This window comes from Cylas formicarius, unplaced genomic scaffold (genome assembly GCF_029955315.1).
Source record: "Cylas formicarius isolate icCylForm1 unplaced genomic scaffold, icCylForm1.1 PGA_scaffold_8__14_contigs__length_24414737, whole genome shotgun sequence".
NCBI classification, from domain to species: Eukaryota; Metazoa; Arthropoda; class Insecta; order Coleoptera; family Brentidae; genus Cylas; species Cylas formicarius.
Window position 1 is genome coordinate 23,041,166 of NW_026844361.1, and position 22,999 is coordinate 23,064,164.

Genomic DNA, 22,999 nt, shown 5'->3' on the forward strand with positions numbered 1-22,999 from the left:
ATTACCAGGATTACTCAGAATCAATAACGTTTGTAATTGTAAATCCGCCGAATCGAGGAGATGGCGCCACATCTGTGGGAGTTTTCGGTCTTAACCTTTTTTCGACTTACCATTTGACGGCATATAGTTCTTCGCCGCCGAGGTCGAACCGGCAGTGGAGCGGCATGTCTTTGCGCGGATCTTGCAACGGAGGCGCCGTCATGTTGGTTAGTCGGAAGCTTTGGCCCTCGTGTACTGAAAAAAGAGACAAAGTGCGTGACGAGGGGTATGGAAAATATGAGGGAAATGTTTCAAAAGTTTAGGGACGAGTGTCCGACCAATTCCGTGGGCGATGATGAATGGAGTGGGGGCAGCTTTTCATAAAGTTCGACCGGACGCGGACGGCGGCTCCTGACAGGCTAATTTGGATTCATTGTTTCTCGCGTCCGACGCTTACCAAACAGAAGTCGAGAGCGGGAGTAACGCGAACTCTTTTTTTTATCCGGATGGGGACGGCAATTTTAAATACGGATAAAATTCCGTCTACGTTCGTTTTTATGTCCGCCTTCTTTTAAGACTCGCGGAATTCCCGCTACGACTCCCGGGGCGTCCGTCGAAGAGGAATATTTTCCCGGGGGGCGGGCAACGTGAATTATTAAGAAACAAGGCCTCCGAACTGGGAGAAAAAGCCGCTTTCCCCTCCCCGTTCCCGTCAAAGTTTACAGTTTTCCAGTGGGTGGAAAGGAATTGGTCGCAATAGGCCTTCTAATTCACAGAAACTAACCGAAAACGATCCCGATCGGTTAAATCGGCCATGAGACCACGTTACACTCTCACGTTCGTAATTTTCACTCGTTGTTGTAGGGACGAGCGTCGAGGAAAAATTACTTTTTTTTTTTAATTTAAGCTAAGTGTTGGGAGGAATAGCTGAGCTCCGGTTTTTATTTAGAGAAAACCGGAGAACAAAGTATCATCACAGAATAATATTTATTTTCTCGACTTTGGACTGGTGAGTTCAGTAAGCAACTGTTATGAAAACACGTAAGTGTTTGAATACACCCATGGGATATGTTCAGAATCAGAATGTAATCTTAATAATCTTAATATTCATTTTTTCCATATCTCCATATCCATTTTCACTTTTACGTTCTTCTTATAATCGAATTGTCGAAGCCGTGTGGACAAATTGAGGGGCTTGCGGCGTGTATTCACTACAATTTAAATTTTCCGCCGAAAGTGGCCTAGAAAGTCGATGCTATTGAATTTTATTAAAATGCGCTAACAAAATGAAGCGTATAAATTTTTTCAATGGGGAAAGGCGAAGATTTGCGCGAAGACACGGTAATGCTCGATATAATCGCATAAAATGGCGCCGAATCAGCCTGACCCGTTGACGTATACGCATTCCAACGCCGACTAAAACGCAAACGCAGTAATAAATAAATGAATTCATAATAAAAGTGTCAATTATAGTCTGTACCTCTACGTTGTTTGTTACGCTCAGTTGATTGGCCCGTGGGACTTCGGTGTCGTTTCTTCACCAGAAGGAGACGCAACAAGTTTTATAAACGACCCTTTAGGAAAACATTATTTTAGATACGAGGAGAGGAAGCGAGCGACAAATTGTAATTCAGTTCCTCCAGAAAAAAAGAACGGAGGAAGCCCAGCGAGAAGCTGGAAGGGTGATGTAAAGGAAGTTATGTTAGCAAGAAGTTTAAACGAAGATTGGTGGTAACGTCGTGAAAGTAAGTTGAGAAGCGAGAAACGGCGACAGCCGTAGAAAATATAATAATAATAATAATAACAATAATAATAAATTGCCTTTATTGTTGTATGTTGTTATATACAAATATATAGTAGAGAGGCGAGGTATAGCAATGTTTAAATTGAAAACTAAATAGGAATTGAACTGAGGTGGCTTTTACTTTTTTATTGGAAGTCATGGAGATTAACAAAATGAGACATTCAAATGTATTGCTTAACGATCAATTAGATTTAAATACCTCTCCTTTACTGAACTTAAATTCTCGCAACAACATTAATTAAGGTTTTATGGTCATTTTTCGGTATATATAGTAAAAGGTAGTTTGCAAACATTACTTTTGATAAAGACACGGTGTTGTCGAAACAATTGTCATGTGAAAATCTGAACTTTTAGATCTTATTTATTTTGACTAAATATGAAGTTATAATTACATTGATAAATTAATTATAGTATAATAGCTGGCAGTTTCAACCTGAAATATCCTTTAAAGAATTTAATTGAATGCGATTTTACTGATTTTTTACTGCGGAACAAAGATAAACGACATCGTGGCAGTGGGAGTCCGTACGGCTGCCTTAAAGCCACTGATTGAACATTACGAATCTCTAAGTATTTGAAAGTACTGTCAGTTAAGTTCCTCAATTTTGTGGGAAATCCTATCAAGCCGAAAATAAATCTGCAACAGCTGTTTTGAATTTCTTGCGATCTACATCGCGTATATGTTTCAAACGGACTGTGTAATATTAGGCCTCATAAATCCTCACTAACTACCTAACAACTAACCTACCCAATGCAGGTTGGATATTCGACCTGAGATGTCAGAAATTTGAAGAAGCCATGAAAAAAAATCTTGTTTTCAACCAATAAGATGGCCGCTGACAGTTCGCCAATTTCCGTTTGAATCTCACATTTTTTTACTGTCAGAAAAAAGTGAAGTGCGCGGAGATTGCTTTTCAGACAAAAAGCTGCGCAAAGTGCAGCTCAGTGTGCGAAAAGTAAAACCCACCGTGTAGAGATTCCTGCTTCTCAACTGCAGCAACGCCGGTCCGGGGAAGGAGGGTAGTAAACTTTGGTATAATGGCGTAAACATTTCTGTCGGCATAAGTTTACCCTTCGAAGATGCTAGTCGCAATTATATGACGTCGCGGCAACCTCAGCGAATAAAACCAATATCGGACATATGCCCGGCGTGAAAAAGGTCTGCCCGACGTCGCCTCCCGCCCTCGAACATTTCGACTCTTAAACCCGGCCGTTCTATCCCCGGGCGTCTCACGTTATATCGGCTCCCATTTATCTTCTTTAATAGTCTGCCGGAAATAACTTTTTAAATAGATCGCTTAATTTAGTGCCTTTCTGGGGGGGATAGTCGCGCGGCGCCCCGCTAATTGCGACCGACCGTAAGTGAAAAGTAACGCCCGATTCAAACGATTGAAATTATAGACGCGTTTGTTTGCGATTTTTATTTTTATACTTTGCATTTTCGGAGACGGGTTTCAAAATAACGGAACCGCGTTTTAAAACTTTTCTGGTAGTTACCGCTAACATTTTTAGGGACTGCCTGACTCTAAGTGATACCTTAAGTTAAGGTTTAAAATTTGTCTCACTGAACCGAAAAAATAAGTAAACAATAACTGCCGTGGAACAGAACAAAAGACAAAAATACTTTTCTTTTTTGAGACATTTCACCTGTTTCTATAATAAAGAAAAAAATTTGGAAAATATTTTTTTAAGAAAATATGAAGGAGTCGAAATTTATATTATATTATATATATATATATATATATATATATATATATATATATATATATATATATATATATATATATATATATATATATATATATATATATATATATATATATAAATTATATTAATATTATTATATATATTATTATATTATAAAAACATTAGGCCATATTTGAATAGTGGTGCACTGAATTATCGCAGAAAATGGCACGTGTATAATTTTATCTACTTATATTCTTTATGGTATCTTGAACTTTGGCGAACCTGAGGCAAGAGTTGATTGTTTTTCTGAATCCTCAAAGCACAAAGTCTAATTAAAGGTTTCTGTAGCATCGCTACTCACATCACACGTTATTTAATAAATACGTATCAACAAACCAATAACTTGTAGCTGCTTGTTACCATCGTTGTCATTGTTGGTGGTCATCACACTACAACGCCCATACTAAATTAATTACTTATTGCGTACCATTTTCTTTTTCTTTTCTCACCCTGTTTTCATTATTTTAATAATTCTATGAAGCTCTATCTCTTTTCTCAATTCTTCTTTTCAGTATTGTATCGATTTGGCTTTTTTTTTTTGTAATGTAACTTTTCATTTGACAAATAAAAATATTTGGCTTGATTATCTTCAATTATTGATACTACACACATCGAGTTCGAATGATTTACCCCTTTAATGAAACGTGGAATATCTTCGTAAAAGTTTTATTATATTGGAATCTTCTTAGCTTAGCTGTGTGACTTCTATTTTTTTGGAACTTTAATTTTTAAATACTTTACTTTTAAGACGTTGATTTTGTTGATAGAATGTCAGTTGTCAGTATATAAATAACATAAAATTTTTATAAAAATAACATTAAAACAGCGGAAGCCTTAATAAATTTTGTAGCATTTTTTCCCACATGTTCGTACGTTTTTCCCAATATTACTATGCGGTAATAGAAACACCGTTAATTTTTTCAATATAGTGTATTTATTTGAGAACAACTACAAAGCTTGGGGAAACGGGCAAAGCGCTGGTCCACACTTTTATAGGTCAACAAACCCGAACAATTCGCGGAGCGGGCCGATAATAATTTCCGGGAATAAGCGGAAAAACAAACCCTACGCCCCCCCATCCGCGTCGCCTTTCCGAACTTCAAAGGTAAAACGGCAAATATTTAACTACCGGATTACTACCCGCCCCATATTTATCGTCCGGTCCGGGTTGGCAATGAAAGCGACCAATTTAAATAAATCTGGGTAGGGAAAAGCCGAAATGCTAAACACAAGTTCCTGAAAAACATACTACTTTCTACTTGTGATCGTAAGTAGATAAACTGAACGACTTCCGAGGCCCCCGGTTCTGATAACGTCGCGCTGTGAAGTTCCCCCAACGATATACCGTTTTTATGGTTTAGACATCGGAATGAGTCTGTTGTAAAGAGGGACTTTGATTAAACTCTTATATTAATTCATATTAGTATGTTTTTTATAAATCTTCCTAAAACAGTTCATAGTTGAGGTAGCTAGATTTTAAGTTAAATTTGCCCATCAGATAGGTTGATCTCCTACATTTAAAACACATTAGAAAGCCAAAACTGATTTCCAATTTAATGGTTTATCATAATGACTCCTACAATACTTTCTTAGGAAAGCAATACAAAATCTTATGTAGATCATCGATTTATAATGTTGGTGAAATTGGAGTTTGCTGTTAGTATTTTCTTAGCCGTCGCAACTCTAGAGTTTTTTTGTATTCCGTCTTGTGCTGATAATTGGTAATTACCAACTTTTTTTGTGTGCCATTCTTATTGAGATACCATATACATTTTTATTTCTTACCAAATACTAACATTTTTCAATTCTGGTAGTCACTTGCGTTGATAGTCGGTTGATATATGGTTCGTATCAGACCAATTGAAACTTCACACGAAGTGTTGCGTAGTGTTTAGTATGACTAACCAAAACTAACCAAATACTAACATTTTTCAATTCTGGTAGTCACTCGCGATGCCCAACGACGAAGAAGTTGAGATTGTGGTCGATGACGTGAAAGTTTACTTGACATGCGCCATGCAGGAATACTGAGTCGGTTGATATATGGTTCGTATCAGACCAATTGAAACTTCACACAAAGTGTTGCGTAGTATTTAGTATGATTAACCAAAACTAACCAAAACTAACCAAATACTAACATTTTTCAATTCTGGTAGTCACTCGCGACGCCCAACGACGAAGAAGTTGAGATTGTGGTCGATGACGTGAAAGTTTACTTGACATACGCCATGCAGGAATAGTGAGTCGGTTGATCTATGGTTCGTATCAGACCAATTGAAACTTCACACGAAGTGTTGCGTAGTGTTTAGTATGACTAACCAAATACTAACATTTTTCAATTCTGGTAGTCACTCGCGATGCCCAACGACGAAGAAGTTGGGATTGTGGTCGATGACGTGAAAGTTTATTTGACATGCGCCATGCAGGAATAGTGAGCCGGTTGATATATGGTTCGTATCAGACCAATTGAAACTTCACACGAAGTGTTGCGTAGTGTTTAGTATGACTGTCGCCGTGCGTGCGTTCGTACGAAAAACTGGTTGTTACTACAAAACCATCAATAAGCGACAAGTTTTGATTGAAGAATTTCTGAATGGAGGACAATATATTTGAGAGAAATCCAAGATGCATTTAGATGCATGTTTGGACTGATGGTAAACGTTCATTGGATGCGGGGCAAACGAATTTTCATATAACATGCGGGCTCTGAAGCTGGTTGGGTAGATAACGTTTTGTTGCTTTGCACAAAAGATTTCAAAGAAGTAAAGGCTGACTACATGACAACATGACAGCAGACATATTTGAAATCGGTTTTCGGAAAAATGATTCCCCATTATTCGCTGCGATTCCGCACAAGTGGAAAATATACCGAATTTATCATCGACTGAAGAAGTAATTCAAATTTTTTTTGGTTAGTTTGGTCGAAGAAGCAATTATTGGAAGTTCTTAAAACCGGAGTGTTTGATAAGAAGCATAACGTAGACAAGTTGGCTATGGAGCGGGCATCCAAAGTTGCCCGTCTTCCACCATATCACTGCAATTTTAATCCGATGGAACTGATATGGGGACAGCTTAAACCATGTCATAGAAAAAGAAAAGGTTCACAGAAGTCGCCAGAATTAATTATTAATGTGGGAGGGCGGGCGGGGAATAGTCCAGTGACGATAGTGATTATTTTGATGTAGAATAGCTTTTCTTTTATAAATGTTCTAACATTGTTTTATAGCTAAATTTACTCCTTCATTTATATTAACAATGCACATTTAAAAAAAAGAATGGATTTTCACTGTGTGGACTAATAATAATCGAGGAATCTTTAACTACGCAAGTCCGTCAACTTTCAGCACGAAGTATCGAAGTACGGTTCTGGCACGTCATTGTGGAATTGCGAATCTATTTCTAGAGGGTTGCAGCGCGGTTGGTCTGTGGTTAGACCTTAAAAATGTACGAAAGATAAATACCGGGTTATCGTAAAAACGATATATCGTCCGTCGAATTATAGATAGGCCGGTCTCGAATTATTATTTGAGGGAACTACCGAACTAATTCGACGACGCCTTAAAAAATAATTTTACATTAAGTGCTTAGGACGACGAGGTTGTTTATTTGATTTGGAGTTTACCACTCGACTTTGAGAGATGGACTATGTTTTGAATTGTAATTATTATTTGATTTTCGAAAAGTCCATTTGACAATCCCTCGTTCGCGGTTCTGATTGACTTTCGTTTCCTCGGGTCGATTTCGGGAGGGGAGGGCCTTAAGCGACCGTAAAAGGTTTCCCGACGTTACGGGCCAATAAAAAGAAATCTTTATCGAACTTTATGAGACAAAACCTAATTTCGAGTGACCGCGTCCGAGACGGAAAGTATGGCCACTTATCGATTTTGTCATCAGGGGGATGTGCGCGACATGTCTTTTTCTCCTTATTTAATGTCACACTCGAAAAGCAAAGTGCGGGGCCATTTTAAAAAGCTCCCGGCGGTTTTTTTTTAACCATTCAAAAGTCAAAGACACAATTTCGAAGGAAACGGGCCCGACCCCGTGAAATCTGCCAGGTACGCGATAAAATCTTCATTTTACAAAATTAAAAAAATTTCGGTAGTTGTGGCGAGCGGGTTCTGCGGCACAGCGCCCGATCCGCCACGTTCCGGTCGACGGGATTTCTCCGCCATATCGCTGAACTTAATAAAATCGCTCGTCAAAGTTTAAAACTTCCGAACCTTGACGCCGAAACGCAATCTCCGTGCGGCGAAGTCCGGCGCCGGCAAAAAATCCTTGCATATTCAATTAGGTTGGATAATATAATGCCGGTAAAAGCGTGCTACCGTGTAATATCTAAAAGAGACGAGACATTAATAAACTGTAATCGTTTTTTTCATCTTTCAAAAGTTAACACGGCTCGAAAGCAAGGTTATCTTTTGCACTCCTCCTCCTCCTAAGTGCCGTCTCTGCTGAGGTTGGCGACCATTGTGGCATACATTTCTCTGTTCTGGGCTTGATGTATGAGGGCATTTCCATCTGTGTGGGTCCAGTCCCGGATATTTCTCAGCCATGATTTCTTCTTTCGGCCTATGTTCCGTCTACCCTCTATCTTCCCTTCCAATATCAGCTGAAGCTGTTCGTTCTCTTGGTGGCGCATGATGTGTCCGAGGTAAGCGGTTTTACGTATTTTAAGGAGCGTGTACAAGTGTGCTCGTGTGTTCATTTTACGTAGCACCGTCTCGTTAGTTGTGTGGCTTGTCCAACTGACCCGAAGCATACGTCGATAAAGCCACATCTCGAATGCGTTGAGTTTCTTGATGTCGTCTTGCTTAAGTGTCCATGTCTCACAGCCATAAAGCAATAGAGCCCATACGTAGCATTTAAGTGCTCTTAGTCTGAGAGTTATTGATAGTCTCGGATGACATAGCACTTTACGCATATTTAGAAATCCAGTTCTGGCGATTTCTATTCTTCTTCTTATTTCTTTTGAGTGGTCCAGTTGGTTGTTGATTTCTCTGCCCAGGTAGATGTAGTGTTGCACCGTTTGAAGTCTGAGACCATTTATCATAATGTTGGTTATGTGCCCCTGTGAGGATCTGTCAAATACCATGGTCTTGGTCTTAGCGGTATTGATTTCCAGGCCCATTCTTGAGCTTTCTTCATTTAGGATGCTCATCAAAGTTTGCAGTTGTTCTTCCGAATCTGCTATCACCACGGTGTCGTCGGCGTACCTTATGTTGTTGATAATGTTCCCATTTATTTTAGCTCCTCCGGGGCAGGTCTGTAATGATGCTTTCATTATAGACTCCGCGTACACGTTGAATAGGAGTGGGGACAGTATGCATCCTTGTCTTTCTATGTTTACGTATTCGGTGTTTCCAGTCTCCGTTCGTACGCAGCCCTTATGGTCCCAGTACATGTTGCGGATGATGATTATATCTCTACCATCCAGTCCTATTTCCATCAGGATTCGTATTAATTCCTCATGCTTTATACGGTCGAAGGCCTTTTTGTAATCGACGTAGCACACATAGAGTTTCCTTTGGACTTCCATGTACCTCTCTGCTATTAGAGTTAATCCCAGAGTAGCTTCCCTTGTGCCTGTGCGTTTCCTAAACCCGTACTGCGATCGGCTCAGATATTCTTCACATTTGTTATAGATTCTGTTGAATATTATTCGCATGAAGATTTTTGCTGCATGCGATCTTCGCACTTTCGGGCTTTGCTTTTTTTGGGTAATGCTATGTAGGTCGATGTTAGCCAGTCTTGAGGCAATATTCCATTTTCATATATTTCATTGAAAAGCCGGGTTAATGTTGTGATGGCGTTGTCACTTATATACTTAAAATGTTCTGCCGTCGTCTGGTCGTCGCCTGGTGCCTTATTGCTTTTTGTGTCCCTGATAGCCTGTAGGACTTCCTCTTTTAGTATGGGTAGTTTGTCCCCCTTCTGGATTTGGGGAGGTTCTTCTCTTCTCTGTTCATTTCCAAACAATTCCCTCAGGTAGTTTTGCCATATCAGTTTTTGCTTTTCGGGGTCGAGTTCTAGTTCGTTGTTGTTATCGCTTATTAGAGATATGTGTTTGGGTTTCCGCAGACCCGCCATTTCTTTGATCTTTCTGTGCAGTTCTCTATCTCTGTGCTGTGTTTGTAACTCTTCTACTTCGTCGCACCTCCTCTGTAGCCAGTTTTCTTTGGCGTCGATGATTTTTCTACCTATCTCTCTGTCAATCTGTTTGTATTTCCATTGGTCCCTGTTTCGTGCTTGACGTCTCTTGTCCATTAGATCCAGAATATCCTTTGTCATCCAAGGTTTTTTTGGCTCCCTGCTCTCCCCGCCTATCTCCTGCATCCCTGCTTCCACGACCGTGTCCCTGAAAGTCCGCCACACATTTTCCACACTGTCTTGGGTTGCTTCGCTTCTGGCATTAGCTATTTGGTTCTTCTCCAATAATGTATCCACGTGTCTCTTATATATATCCTTTTTATTTTCCTCAGCGGATCTCCAGGCTATTCTATTTGATGGTTTTGTTTTCTTGATCTTTTTAAGTTTTATTCTCATAGTGGTGACTACCGGGTTGTGGTCGGAACTTATGTCGCATCCTGGGTAGGTTTTAGTGTTCAGGATGCTGTTACGAAATCTTCTATTGATGGTGATATAGTCTATTTGGTTCCTGACAATTTTCTCTTCCTGGTTCTGTGGGGATTTCCAGGTATACAGGCGTCGTTTGGGCAGCTTGAACCAAGTGTTCGTCACTATTAAGTTGTTTTCTTGACAGAACTGAACAAAGCGCGCGCCTCTGTCGTTTTTGGTACCAAGGCACTATGTCTTCTGCTGTTTCATCCCCGACCTTCGCATTCCAGTCGCCGAGGTACATGCTGACATCGTTGCTCTTTATATGCTTTTTTACAGATTCAATGTCGTTGTAGAACTTTTCCAGGTCTTCCTCAGAGCTGTCTAAGGTGGGTGCATATACTTGCACTACACATAACGATTTATAAGATGTCAGGTCCTCCTCCTTTGGTAAAAGTCTCACAAACTTTTTGCCGATTTTTCACTAGTTGTTTTCCAACCAGACCAGTCGCCGATGTAATTAGTGCAGATTTTTTTTTGTTATTTATTTTTGTTGGTATACCGAATATCGGACTTATGCTGTTTTTCTGTCACGATCATTTTATTGTGCGACCAAAAATATAGTGCATTTTTTCGCAGGACCGTGGTAAAATCCTTCCCAACAGATGTTTACTCTGCATTACGTAGGTCTTGCCTGAGATGGACATAAATGGACCGTTTTAAATTCGATTCAGCTCAATGCGGGGGGGGTATTTTCAAATAAGTGGAAGCGTTTATTTTAACAACAGGTGTGCCTGTTGATTCTTATATTTTTGTGTCTTCTACATAGTTCTTCAATTAAACATTTTTTGAAGATTCCTGTTTTTGAACACTTTAAAATGTGGAGACCGCGGAATGAAGAAGATGTTCCACTGTTAGAAGAAGACATGGAGAACAACGCAGAATTTGAAGACGAAACGGAGATGGTAGTCGAACCTAATGACAATTGAGAAGACCTAAGCAAATAAAAAAAAACGGATCCATTTGTCTTCGACTGGTAAACAAATTTGTTTTGAATGTTTACAATTTTATCAGAAATTCAGAAGTTGAAGTAGGAGCAGCAATAAAAGCACAGAACGTAATAAATTGTTATTTTGTACTAATTTTTTTATGTACGCATTTCAAGAATTGCTCGACAAAAAGGATTGAAAACATACTTATATCCCGCTTGTTAATGTTAGGTAGATAAATTCCTAGGGCAGTCCTGGAATGGTTACGAGTAAGGGTCTACGCGGCAGGGTGTTCTGTAAGGGGCTGCGGTTTTGGGGTAATAAACAGTAGACAAAGTTAATCACCGGGTCGGCTCTAAAAGCACTATATTTCTGGTCCAAGTATATCCCAGTATAGTTTAACGTGATCATGTGAAATGTTCTACTTCAGTGCATTTCTGACTGGATCCTCAGAAGACAACCACAAATTTCTTTCTTTTCTTAACCCGCACCATTTCCTCCTCACGGTTAGAACGAGAAAACTTTATTTCTTCTTCTTCATCATGAACAGGTAAGTTAGAACTTCTTCTTATTGGTATATAATAAAAATCTTGCAACTATACTGATTTTAGTCTGTGCTAAACAAAAGCACCTTGGATTCACTGATCGATACGTATCTTTTTCCCGTTGTATTTAAATAATAGGCAGCGGTTTTTTATTTCTTTATAATTTTTTTTTATTATTTTATAATATCGGATTAGAGCAAGTTTGCTTCAAAAGTTGTATCTTGTAAATTTAAGTTTATACAGTATTCTTTACCAATCAACTTATGTCTAATTTTATAAACAGTACTCCTTCAAAGACGAAAAACATTTTATATATGTTTCAGCATAATTCTTGCGAACTTAAACAACGGTTTACCTATGAATCTATGTAAAATTTATGATAAATATTTTGAATCTAGCTTCGTGGAAACAATTAAGGGTATTACAAAAGTATTTACTAAATAAACACACCTTTTAAAGAAACAATAAAATAATACGGATAATATTATTCTTATTATCATAGATTCTAAATTTATGAGTAGCTGAGATGAAGATCTTAGGCTAAACTTCGGTTTTGAGACCTAACTAAGTATATTAGTTTACAATAAAAATAATAACAATATCAAAAATAGATGTTAACATAATAATTGTTAATCAACAAACTGATCAGCGCTGAAGCAATATTTGTTGCTTGTTAGTGCTTGTTCATACTTAATATAACGACCGGTGGCCATTTTTACTACCTAGATTACAGTCACAGCTAAATATATTAGTCACAATCGAGATAAAGTCACCATGGGAGTTTTGGTTAGTAACAAACACCTTATGAATTTGTAATCTGTCTGTAATTATTAAAAATTTCTTTTGCTCTTTTCTGAAATTTTTATCATAAATTATATTATTATAAATAAAATAATAAAATAAAATTTGGTTAAAAGTTTATACGATAATTAGAAATATCTCAAAAAAGACATTTTTTTAAATTTCACAACTTGTGTCGGTTATTATTATTATTATTATTATTATTAAGATTATTATCATTTATTTTCGCATTTTTGCTGCCCGAGAAGAAACATCGGATACAATGAGATTCAGCGCCGCGCGCCCTGGGGAAAATAAACCCGCCCCCTCTCTATTTATGACTGTGTCACGTCGACGCCGGAGAAAGAAAAAAAAAGATACAGTCTCGCCTATATTAGGTTACCGTCTACGGCGTGCGTTATAAATTGTTATGCCTTGTAAATCGCTCGACTTTCGGGAGATTGGCGCGCGCGAGGGATCCGGGTGGTTCGGGCCCACGATTCACCCCCACTACGCCGACGACAATTTTTATTATTAAATCGAGGTCCAATTAGCTTCGTAAAAATTAGCACGGTCCGTTCACGCGTCGGCAAGCGTGTAGTTTTCGATATCGGAATGAGCGGGGGGAGAGGGTCGCCCGCATAAGAGCCTGTTTAATAATTGACAGTCTGGGTAATGAGACGAGGAGCGGATTTCCCATAATAGCTTATAATTAATAATAATAATTGTTTCCAGAAGATTCTGTATAAATATCATTAGCCGAGTTATGAGTCAAGTCATCACACTGCGATATTATGAAGGGCTAAGTAAAATGACTTTTGTATGGAAAACTTATTCTATTTTCGTCCATCTTTACAATTGATGCCTAATCTGATTGCTTCATGACTGTATCCCACGTAGCAGTGATGTCATTTTCGAGTCATGAGTGGTCGCAACTCGTCAGTGGTCCGAAAAACGCGTCAAGTGGACGTCAAAAAAAATATATCTTACTAACATTACAAAAATATATCTAAAGTAGAGAGTCGAGTGTCAAACTGATATGTCTTGTTTAAATGTTAAATACAAGAGGTACAGATAAGATTAAAAGAAAATTGAACTGAGGTGGCTTTCACTTGATGAAAATCCATTTATCAAAATAAATAACAACTAAAAGTTCAGATTTTCACGAAATTATATATTATGACAATGACAATTGTTTCGACAACACCGTGTCTTTATCAAATGTAATATTTACAAACTACCTGCTACTATATATATCGAAAAATTTAAATCTAATTGATCGTTAAGCAGTACATTTGAATGTCTCATTTCGTTAATCTCCATGGCTTCCAATAAATTTAATTTTCTACCTTTTGTGGCTGTATGTAATTTTGTTAATCTCCACACACCTGATTTTTGAGATTTTGGGTATTTCGTTTTATTGCTTTTCAAAAATTTTCCTATTGTATTGAAGTGGCTTTTACTTGATGAAAACCCATTTAAAATAGTTAAATAAGAACAAACGTTGTTCAGATTTTCACATAAATATATTTAAATGACAGCTGTTTCGGCAACACCGCATTTGATGAAGGCTATATTTTGGACGCTGTTTCCGACAGCTGTTATTTTATTATGCTAACAATTTTATAAAATATCTTGAAGTTGGTTCGAATTGTTTATGCAGGGTGAAAAATTAAAAAAAAAAAAGAAAAAATCAAATGGAAGACCCTGTATATTATACTTCCATTATTATTGTTTTTAAATGAAAGGCTCATCTTTATTCATTCACTATAGTTTTCCGTTTTCTGCAACCGCATAATACGTTCCATATAATTTAATTTACTTTACTTATTTCACTTATTTTAATTTAGTTTCGATTTTGTCGCCTCCAAAAAGAGAAAAAGAACAATTTAAAAATGGTTATATTTTTCGGCAGTAATGACCAACATCTGACTTTAGGTTGACTTAACAAAACTGTCACTTAAATGACATAAATTGACGATACTAATTGACGTAAAAATGACATCACTTAAATGATGTCATTAGTCTGAGACAGTAGGTGAAATTCACGTCATATACAACGTCATTTTCGTCATTTGGTAAATCGCTAATGACCCTCTGCTACTTGGGATGTTATTTAGGTTTTAGACGCGGCGAAAACTAAATAAAAAGCAACTCGTGAAAAAAGCGTTTGATTACTAATGGAATATTAACAAGAATGCGGCCATTCCACATACTCCATTCCAACCAACACAACAAAGGCACATGGGTATGCAACTCTAAATACAAAAATTGCATAAAGTATTGCCGGTAACATTATACACATTTTTCCCTGTATTTTTGGCCCTTCCACTAGGCAATTTGCCAGCACGATTCGTATATCATTTGATAAATGTCCCACAAAACATTCTCATTCACACTAACGTCCTTGACAACTAGACCGCCGGAAGTCCTTATTTCTAGATGTTCGTAGTAAAAAAAATCATAAAAAATTTACATATTAACACAAAAAAAGCGACTTGCGCAAAAATCCTTAAGTTTGTGTGACGGTGGACATTAAACTAAAAAAAAAATACTTAATGCATAAAAATACGTTTTGTCAATTTTTATAATTTTTATTTTTTCGCTGTAAGGAGTAAAAAAATGTACTTTTAATATATTATCCATAGTAAACAATAAAAAACCAAAAACACCAGTGGCGTACATCTCTTTGACAATAGCATTTGTCAAGTCACCAACGGCAAACATACTCCTTATAATGGTTACAGTCTGGTCTAGAAAATTAGCTTTAAAGATTGGGTAAGAAAAGGCTTTTAGTGCCACGAGATCCGTCGGCGGGATAAAATAATGACGGCAATAACCCGGGCAGTAACGCAATAAACCAATATTTCAAATACTCGTGCTACTTATATTAAAAATTAAAGGACGCGTTGTGGCGTCACGTGTTAAATGTATTGTCGTCATCATGGTTTACGTATTTGTAGCAGTTTGCAGTGGGTTTTATATATATAGTAATATTTTTTTCCGCCAGAGGTCTCATTGAATTGTAAAATCGCCAATTGGGCGCGGGCTGATGTAAACAAAGTTGCATTACTACGGGCGCCACCAGAGGGACGACACCTGTAGCTCGCTCAACGCGTCACAAAAAATCCTTTCCAGATACTAATGACCTCGACGAAGTCCCCGTTAATTTACGGAAACCCCGGCGCGCCGCGGGGGCGGCCTCTCTACTACCGCGTCGGAAAAGGACCGGAATGACTGATCGAGACGTACAAATTTGAAAACGACATTAATCTCCCGAAAAACGTCGCCATTAATAAATTGTCGCATTTTTATTAATAAATGCGGCGATATTTCAGGGATTCTCCCGCCGCGCCGAGAAATTCGCGTCATTCCCAGTAATTTACAGTCCTCTCTGGCCCCCGGTCCCCCGTTATTAATTACCTGATAAAAAGTGACGGTCGTTTTCGGTTTCTTCCGCACCCGCGCGGAGCGGAAAGATAATGTTTTCGAGACCGGATAAGATCGTTCCCGGTCCGATTCAAGATGTTTTTTTTTTTCAGTAGCCCCTCGTAAAAATCGCCGCAGTCGCGCACTGTGTGCCCCGAATTTTAAAAATAACAATAAAATATTTGTTTGAAAATTAATATTTTAGGGATTACAAATAATGTAGAAAAAACTAACTAAAGTTATTTTCCTGCTCCTTTTTGGCGAAATAGAAAAATATTAATAAGGTTATTAATATGTTTTTCTCTCTCTCTCTCCTTCTTTCTACTTGTATGCTGACGTTTTACAAAAACGGGTTAAAAAATTTATAATGAACATTGAGGACTTTGACTGAGGACCCATCATACTCGCGTTGTCTATTGTAAAGTCTGTTCATAGATATAAGAAAGTGACTAATTGATACGAATTAATGAAAGACCCGGGCAAGCTAGTACTTTGCTTAGAATTTCATTATTTGGGGTTTTGTTAGGAAAGATACTAAACAATATTTATTTATTTATGTTTAAATCTAAAATAAAATTACAAATTATTTTTATTACCTACTTAAATTACTTAAAATTATTCACATAATATATCAGTATCACTATCGCTATCATCGCCTGTTCAAATTATTATTTGTTCTATATTGTTTGCAATATGGAGATACGATTGTTCTGCTTTTTCTATATGTTTAACAGAATTTGCCCAACTTTGTGGAGGGATGTTAAAAACGTCCTTTCCTTTTTTAGGAATTTAAATTCCGAAACTGTAGGTAATAATCTTGTTGCATTGCATGTTAATGACCACCCTTGGATAATCCCATTCAAAAGCAATTGGTCACTTTCTTATATCTATGAACAGATCATAGCTAGTTGCCGCGGACGTAGTGTCTACCGATTGGCTGACGTTTGTGCGGCGCCTTCTGTGGTGGTCATCGCCTGTGGTCTGTGTCCGTCATTTGTCCCTTCCCCGCCGTATCGTGCATGAAACCCCAGTCACCCACGGGCAGCCAGTTGATGCGCATATCAAACAAAATGTCAATCCGTAAATGTACAGTAAGTAAAAGTAAGTGAATATGCCAAAGTCTATAACGTATCAAAACGCGGATATCTGTGACGCGTTTTCTGCTAGTGTTTATGAACCTGAAACGGCTCCCGCAAAGCTTCCGTTGCTGGATGCGCCATTAGAGTTGAGTGAAACAAATTAGATATAAAAAAGGCCCTGCCCCGCCATACCCCCGACCTTTTTTTCAGCTTTTACGGGATCCCTGCTGCTACCGCTATTTTTAATTTTTAAGAAAAGGCAAAATGCTCGAGGCAATTATAAGAGAGGAGTTATTTTTTAAACTTTGGCACGTTGAAACGCAACATGACTTTTTTTAGAGGTACCTTGCTATAATAAATAAAAAAAATAAATTACCGTATTAACTGATGTTTAATTCATTAATTTTTTTTTTATAGTTTACCTTACCTTACCATTTTTATTGTTATTGCCTGAAAACTCTTGAAATTTAATACGAGCGACGTGACTGAGCCCACCATTTTTTTCTTAGATGTCCGAACTTTCCATTTTAAATGAAAATTATATGTTTTTGTTTTGTTTTTCAAATGAAGAAAATTGGTCCCTCTGGCAGGAAGACTTCATTGTCCATATAATTATTGGGTCGAGAACACTTAAAGTCTCCAAATTCCTCACTAAAATATTTGTTGGTCCTCTTATCAAATTGTTATTGAACGTATTAATCTAAACCATTTTTTAAGAGATACATGCATATTAAAAAAACCATTTCGATCAGAAATTAATATCAAACAGACCGCAAAACGCGCCTCTTCCCTTTTAAATTAATCATCGGATCGAATCAATCGCTTATGGAAACCCCGGGTCCAAATTCGCTTCCTTCCCATACGGCCGAGAACAATGGAACTTATGCCGCGGAAATGAAGAGCCTCTCGTCGAAGATAACGAATCTCCCGGAGTGTCCCGTCTCCGGCTTTGTGCCGTCTCCTCGTGTGCTTTTTTTTTGTCCTGAGGGGCACGCTTAAAAGAACACGATCGTAAAATTACCGCAGATGAAGATTGCCTACTGTTTACGCAATAACCCGGGGCGACGAACGAGAGCGCCATCTGGCGGACTACGCGCGTACCGAACAGCGGGGGAGATGTCGCACGATCCGTTGCGAGTTTTCGCGGCGTTGTACCTTGTCCACGAAGGAAAGCAACATTAAGAAAGGTTTGAATCAGGACCTAATTTTGTTTTCGCAGAAGTCAAAAATTAAATCTAAGGCAGTTTGTTTGTACTTGATAGATTTGGTGCTTTTTGTAGTAGGCGGCTGTGACAGTTTGCGTTATCCATTGCAATGACACTGCTATTTGACATACTCTTTCAAAAAGTCCTTGTATCTTCATAATAGTTCAAGATAGAGTCCCTATTATTCTTTGCATATAACAGCAAGCGGTTTGGAAGAAGTCATCTGATCCAGCGTGAATTGTGGCGATTTATTTGAGGGCGCTATTGTCTGACAGTTTGCTGGATACCCTATCCTGTGTATCAAACCAAGTTTTATCTAGGTAAATTATAGATCTGTGCGATTTGTGCGATTCCATTCAGTCTGTGGTTCATTTACACTCGGTATTGTGATATGCTTAAATGCTATCTTCAGCTGCAAGAAAAGCTTCTTGCAGATAGATTTTTCTTTTCTTATTTTGGGAGAGGGTCCGTCAAAAGTCAATACGTTATACTTTGAAGCACACGTTATTCAATTTGTTCAAATTTGGGACGTCCGAATTACGTCGGTTATTCTCATTCTCCTCCGCCGCTCTCTTTTATTGCTTTTCTCTATGTTTAAATCGGCACCGCGGAGGCAATCGGCTCACCTTTTCATAGCTCGCTCTAGTTGCCGACGCGATTTGCATAGCGGGCATCAGTCGTTTCGCACGTTCGTTTGTTAAATTACGTCTCAGACACTTGGCCCAGGGGGTTGGGGGGGGGGGGGATGACGCTCGACGAAATTAGTTTCCAATCTCGCTTTGTCTTCCCGCGCTTGATTGATAAACTTTAACGGATTCGCGAACGAAGCCGCTCGCGGCGGCACACGGGATCTTCCCTTGCAGACACCCGCACATTATAAAAACTGCTCTCGCGAATATCCGGTACACAGAACGGTCATCTGTGGCACTTATGTCTGTAGTCACTGCCGTCCACGTTGCCGCTATTCACATTTTTTCCTTGTCGACAGTTTCATCTAAAATAAACGTTTCCGTTTTATTTTTAGTTAAGAGCGCGGTTTAGATTTGCTTTATTGGTTAGGGTTTTGTGCATTGTGATCCGAATGTTAATCTCGAAGCGATATGAGGGATGTTATTTCAATGACATCATTTAATCTAATTAGTAAAGTTATCGGGCATCTGACTGTTTGCTGTTTGCGAATAGAAATAAAGGATCTATTTAAAAATATACAATTTAAGTGTATAACAGAGCATTAATACACGCTGTTAAGTTAAAAACTCCTGTTAAAGTGCTAGTTAAGAACAGTTTAATTTTATTATGATTTAAAAGGATACTTGCCGCGCCATCTACTTTGTGAAGAGCAACTCCTCGATACCGAGCTTTAAAATACCGCCATTAGAGGTCGACAACGATGGATACATTTTTGTTGACATGCCTTTTGTTGCAAATAAACCATGAAGTTTTTGTAGTTGATGTAGTGTGTGAACTTTTTAAAGTATCCTTCTGTGGAAATAGTGTTTTTTTTATAAGCAAGAACCTTTTGCGGAGCACATTCTTTTGTAATTGGATTGATTAAGCTAATGGCTAATTAATAATGGCATTTGTTGCTTAGTAATGGACTATGTCGTTAGCAATGTTTGTCCCGAACTAACCAATTATTTTTTGAGGTTTGAATTTGTGTCCTTCCTTCGACCATTAAATACCCTGTATATTCATCGGCAAAAATAGTATTAGATATAGGTCAACGGTCATTGTAACATATTGGATATTAGATATTAGACAGGGCGTTTTTATTTTACTACGAAATCCATAACTTCCATATTACTTTTCGCTGCGGATGTAAAAGTTTATAAATTCGGAGTGGCATGCATAGAGGACGCGTTTGGTTCGCAAAATCAAATGCGCGTACGAATTAAAACAGCGTTGTATTTACATTCTCGATTCATCTGCCGCGGCTTAACTGACCGATTAACATGCGCCGTAAAAACGGCCAATGTGGTTAATTCACGTTGAACGGGCCGAAGTCGCGCTCGACAGGGTCGGATTGGCTGTCGATGTCGCCGTTACCAGAGAGCTCCAATGAAACGAGAGGCGACAATTAGCATAGGCACTTTTGAAAGCGGTTTGGGGAGGGGGGATTCCGTGATTTTCATCGTTTCATTTGGGATTTATATCCGTTGTATACTAAGAGAAATTTGTTTGGCAACCCATACACAGGATGATAAGCTAGGAGAAATTTCTTTTATAGAAGGTATCTACTTATTTATTCATTTTGATCTAATTAAATAAACATTTCGTATTCAAAATGTTCTCAAATATTCAAAAATGTATTATTATGTATTCAAATAAAAATAAGGAAAATTTTAATTTTTCTATTTAATTTGTTTTTATATCATTATTGTAGTATGATCATCAGTTTTCACTAGAATATTTAGATATATTAAATAAACGATATTATTCTAAAATTATGTACTTACCCATTAGTATCTTTAGGGAAAGATGATGGACTAATACTCATAGCCTATTTGATAGCCTATTCGACGTATATGGACTATGAAGAATATATGTGTTTATTTTTCATTTGAAAATTTCAGCGACATCACTCGAATCTGTATCTTGAAGAAATTCTATTTTAGAACATTTTGCGTAAAAAATTAGATGGTGTGTGAAATTATAACATAAAATAAGTTGTCGCGGACAGGGTGTTTAACAAACTTATACAACTTATTTTATTCTGGCAATAGAATCAACGATTCATCCTGGATCTGAAATTATCATACCGCTTTGGAGTTCTCCTACGTCAATACACAAATGCTATAACTAGAATTGTTCTTAGCTACACGTTAATAAAGCCAATTTTATAGACAAATAAAATGCTAATTAATGACACTACAAATATTTGGGCTGACAAATCTTGTCTAATTCAATTGTCAAAATATATCGGCATGGTTTGCATTTCTTTTAACTCCAGAACGGTTAAAAATAGTTATAAAATATTAAGTACCTTTAGATCAAAAGGAAAATGGTTCTTTTTAATTCCGCAATAAAATAGGGAGAGCTCTATTTCAAATTCTCGCTTAATTTACATTTACATATTTTGCAAAATGCGCACAACAGCAACCTATTAACAAGTCGTAAAAAAAAATCAGTTTTTTATCGAAAACGGTTGAAAGATAGGTAATTATTTAATTTTCTAAAAAAGCTATTTTTATCTTCAAAGTAGATCGCGAGGGTTATAGTGTATATTACATAGAAAATTTTAGAATTTGATAATAATATATAGGCATTCCATTAAAAAAATGCAGTGAGATGCGGCAACGTCGTAATGTCCAAAATATTTTTCAAATAGAAATCGTCTCCTATGGTCTCAATGCGATCCTTTTTGGGTCGATTAAATCCATAAACCAAATAGGAAAGCAATATGGCCTCGTTATAAATCACAGCAAAACGAAATTAATGTTAGCGACCATATCATGTCCAAGAAAACTTTTTGTGGATGATCAACTTAAATACACCTTATCAAGCAACAGTGGCAGTGACCACGCAGTCAAAATCGGTATGCCGGTAGTCGGTATGGCGCGGACCGCATTTGCGAAGTATTTTACAAGTATCTGATCCGGAGAGAAGTGGCTTTCGATTTACGACTTCATGTAATATGACGCAGAAACGTGGCCGGTCAATGTGAGCAAAATTTCCAAATAGAATTGAAGCATGTGAAATGTGGATTCTTAGAGCAATGCTCAGGATACCACGGATTGATCGCGTCAGCAATTAAGACATTTATTTTTGGAAATGTTGGGGCACTTCCCACCACGTTTGTTTCAGATATAGAGTGAAAAGCATCTAACAAAAAAGATTTCGACGCCATCATAAAAATGGCGGAAGAAAGAACTCTCCAAATAGTAAATTGACGCCTACACGCTGCTCAGCGAGTTCAGCAAGATCACAATGAAAAAGGAAGAAAAACTCTTTAACTAATAAACATATTTCAACAACGTGAGATACGCTCTCAGACAAATAAATTAACGAGCTGGTGCGAGTTTTTTTGACGTTTATACCTGACATCTCCTGTCATGTGCGTAGAAAATTAGGTTGGGCACTGTCGCCTCTCTGGTGTCGGAATCGGCAGAGTCGGATTCGGTGTCGATCTCGACGTTATTTTCGTTGCTATTTCGAGGAAACAAAAAAAAATTAGCCCCCGAGTGGCAGCGGCGCGGCGCGACGCGTTCTTTCTTTGCCTCGTTAGCGCCGGATTAGGTGGCGGCGGCGTCCGAATAAAAAAATTCCGAAATATTCAAATTCGGTCGCGCAATATCGTCGCGGGGAAACAAATTTAAATAGGGATCCGTTTCTGATGTCTTTTGTGCCAGGCGCCGCGCCGCGATCCGATGGCGGTACACGCCTTTGTTAAATTTTAATAACGGTTTCTGTTAAAGCTACCTTTTGAATAACATTATCTCTGGGCGGGACTGCGAGGTGTATTTCGGCGGGGGAGTACATTTAGCATTCGCGGGTCGTCGTGCAATAAGGAATCGCGGGTCCCGGTTCTTTTTCATCTGGGAAAAATCGCGAGCCACCTTCCTAACAGTAACAAATAAAAACAATCGGTAGAAATGCGTTATCCTATCGCCCCGACCGTATAAACCACCTTTACGAAGTAAAGTATCCGTTACCTCACTCTCGCTGGCGGGGGTGAAAGTGGAAACAAAAAATATAGTTACCCGGGCGACGGTATGATGGCGCTGTATCCAAAATACTACAGTCTAGTTATTAACTGTGGTTGTTAACTTCTGTTTTTTCTTTCCTCGTGAATATGTTTGTCATTTAATAATTGTTTTTACTGATTAATTTGGTCGTAATTAGAAATCAATCAAATCAGTAGATGTAATATCTCACTAATTATTCT

The 22,999-nt window shown here is 38.0% G+C and overlaps 1 protein-coding gene across 1 annotated transcript in view; it reads right to left on the minus strand.

Moving 5' to 3' along the window:
- LOC132706103 (uncharacterized) overlaps nucleotides 1–22,999 on the minus strand; it is a 39,374-nt gene that overhangs the window by 4,317 nt on the left and 12,058 nt on the right. Inside the window, exon 2 of the mRNA XM_060677211.1 lies at nucleotides 111–234. Within this exon, the coding sequence (XP_060533194.1) occupies nucleotides 111–234 (124 nt within the window). The remainder of the gene's footprint in view (nucleotides 1–110; nucleotides 235–22,999) is intronic.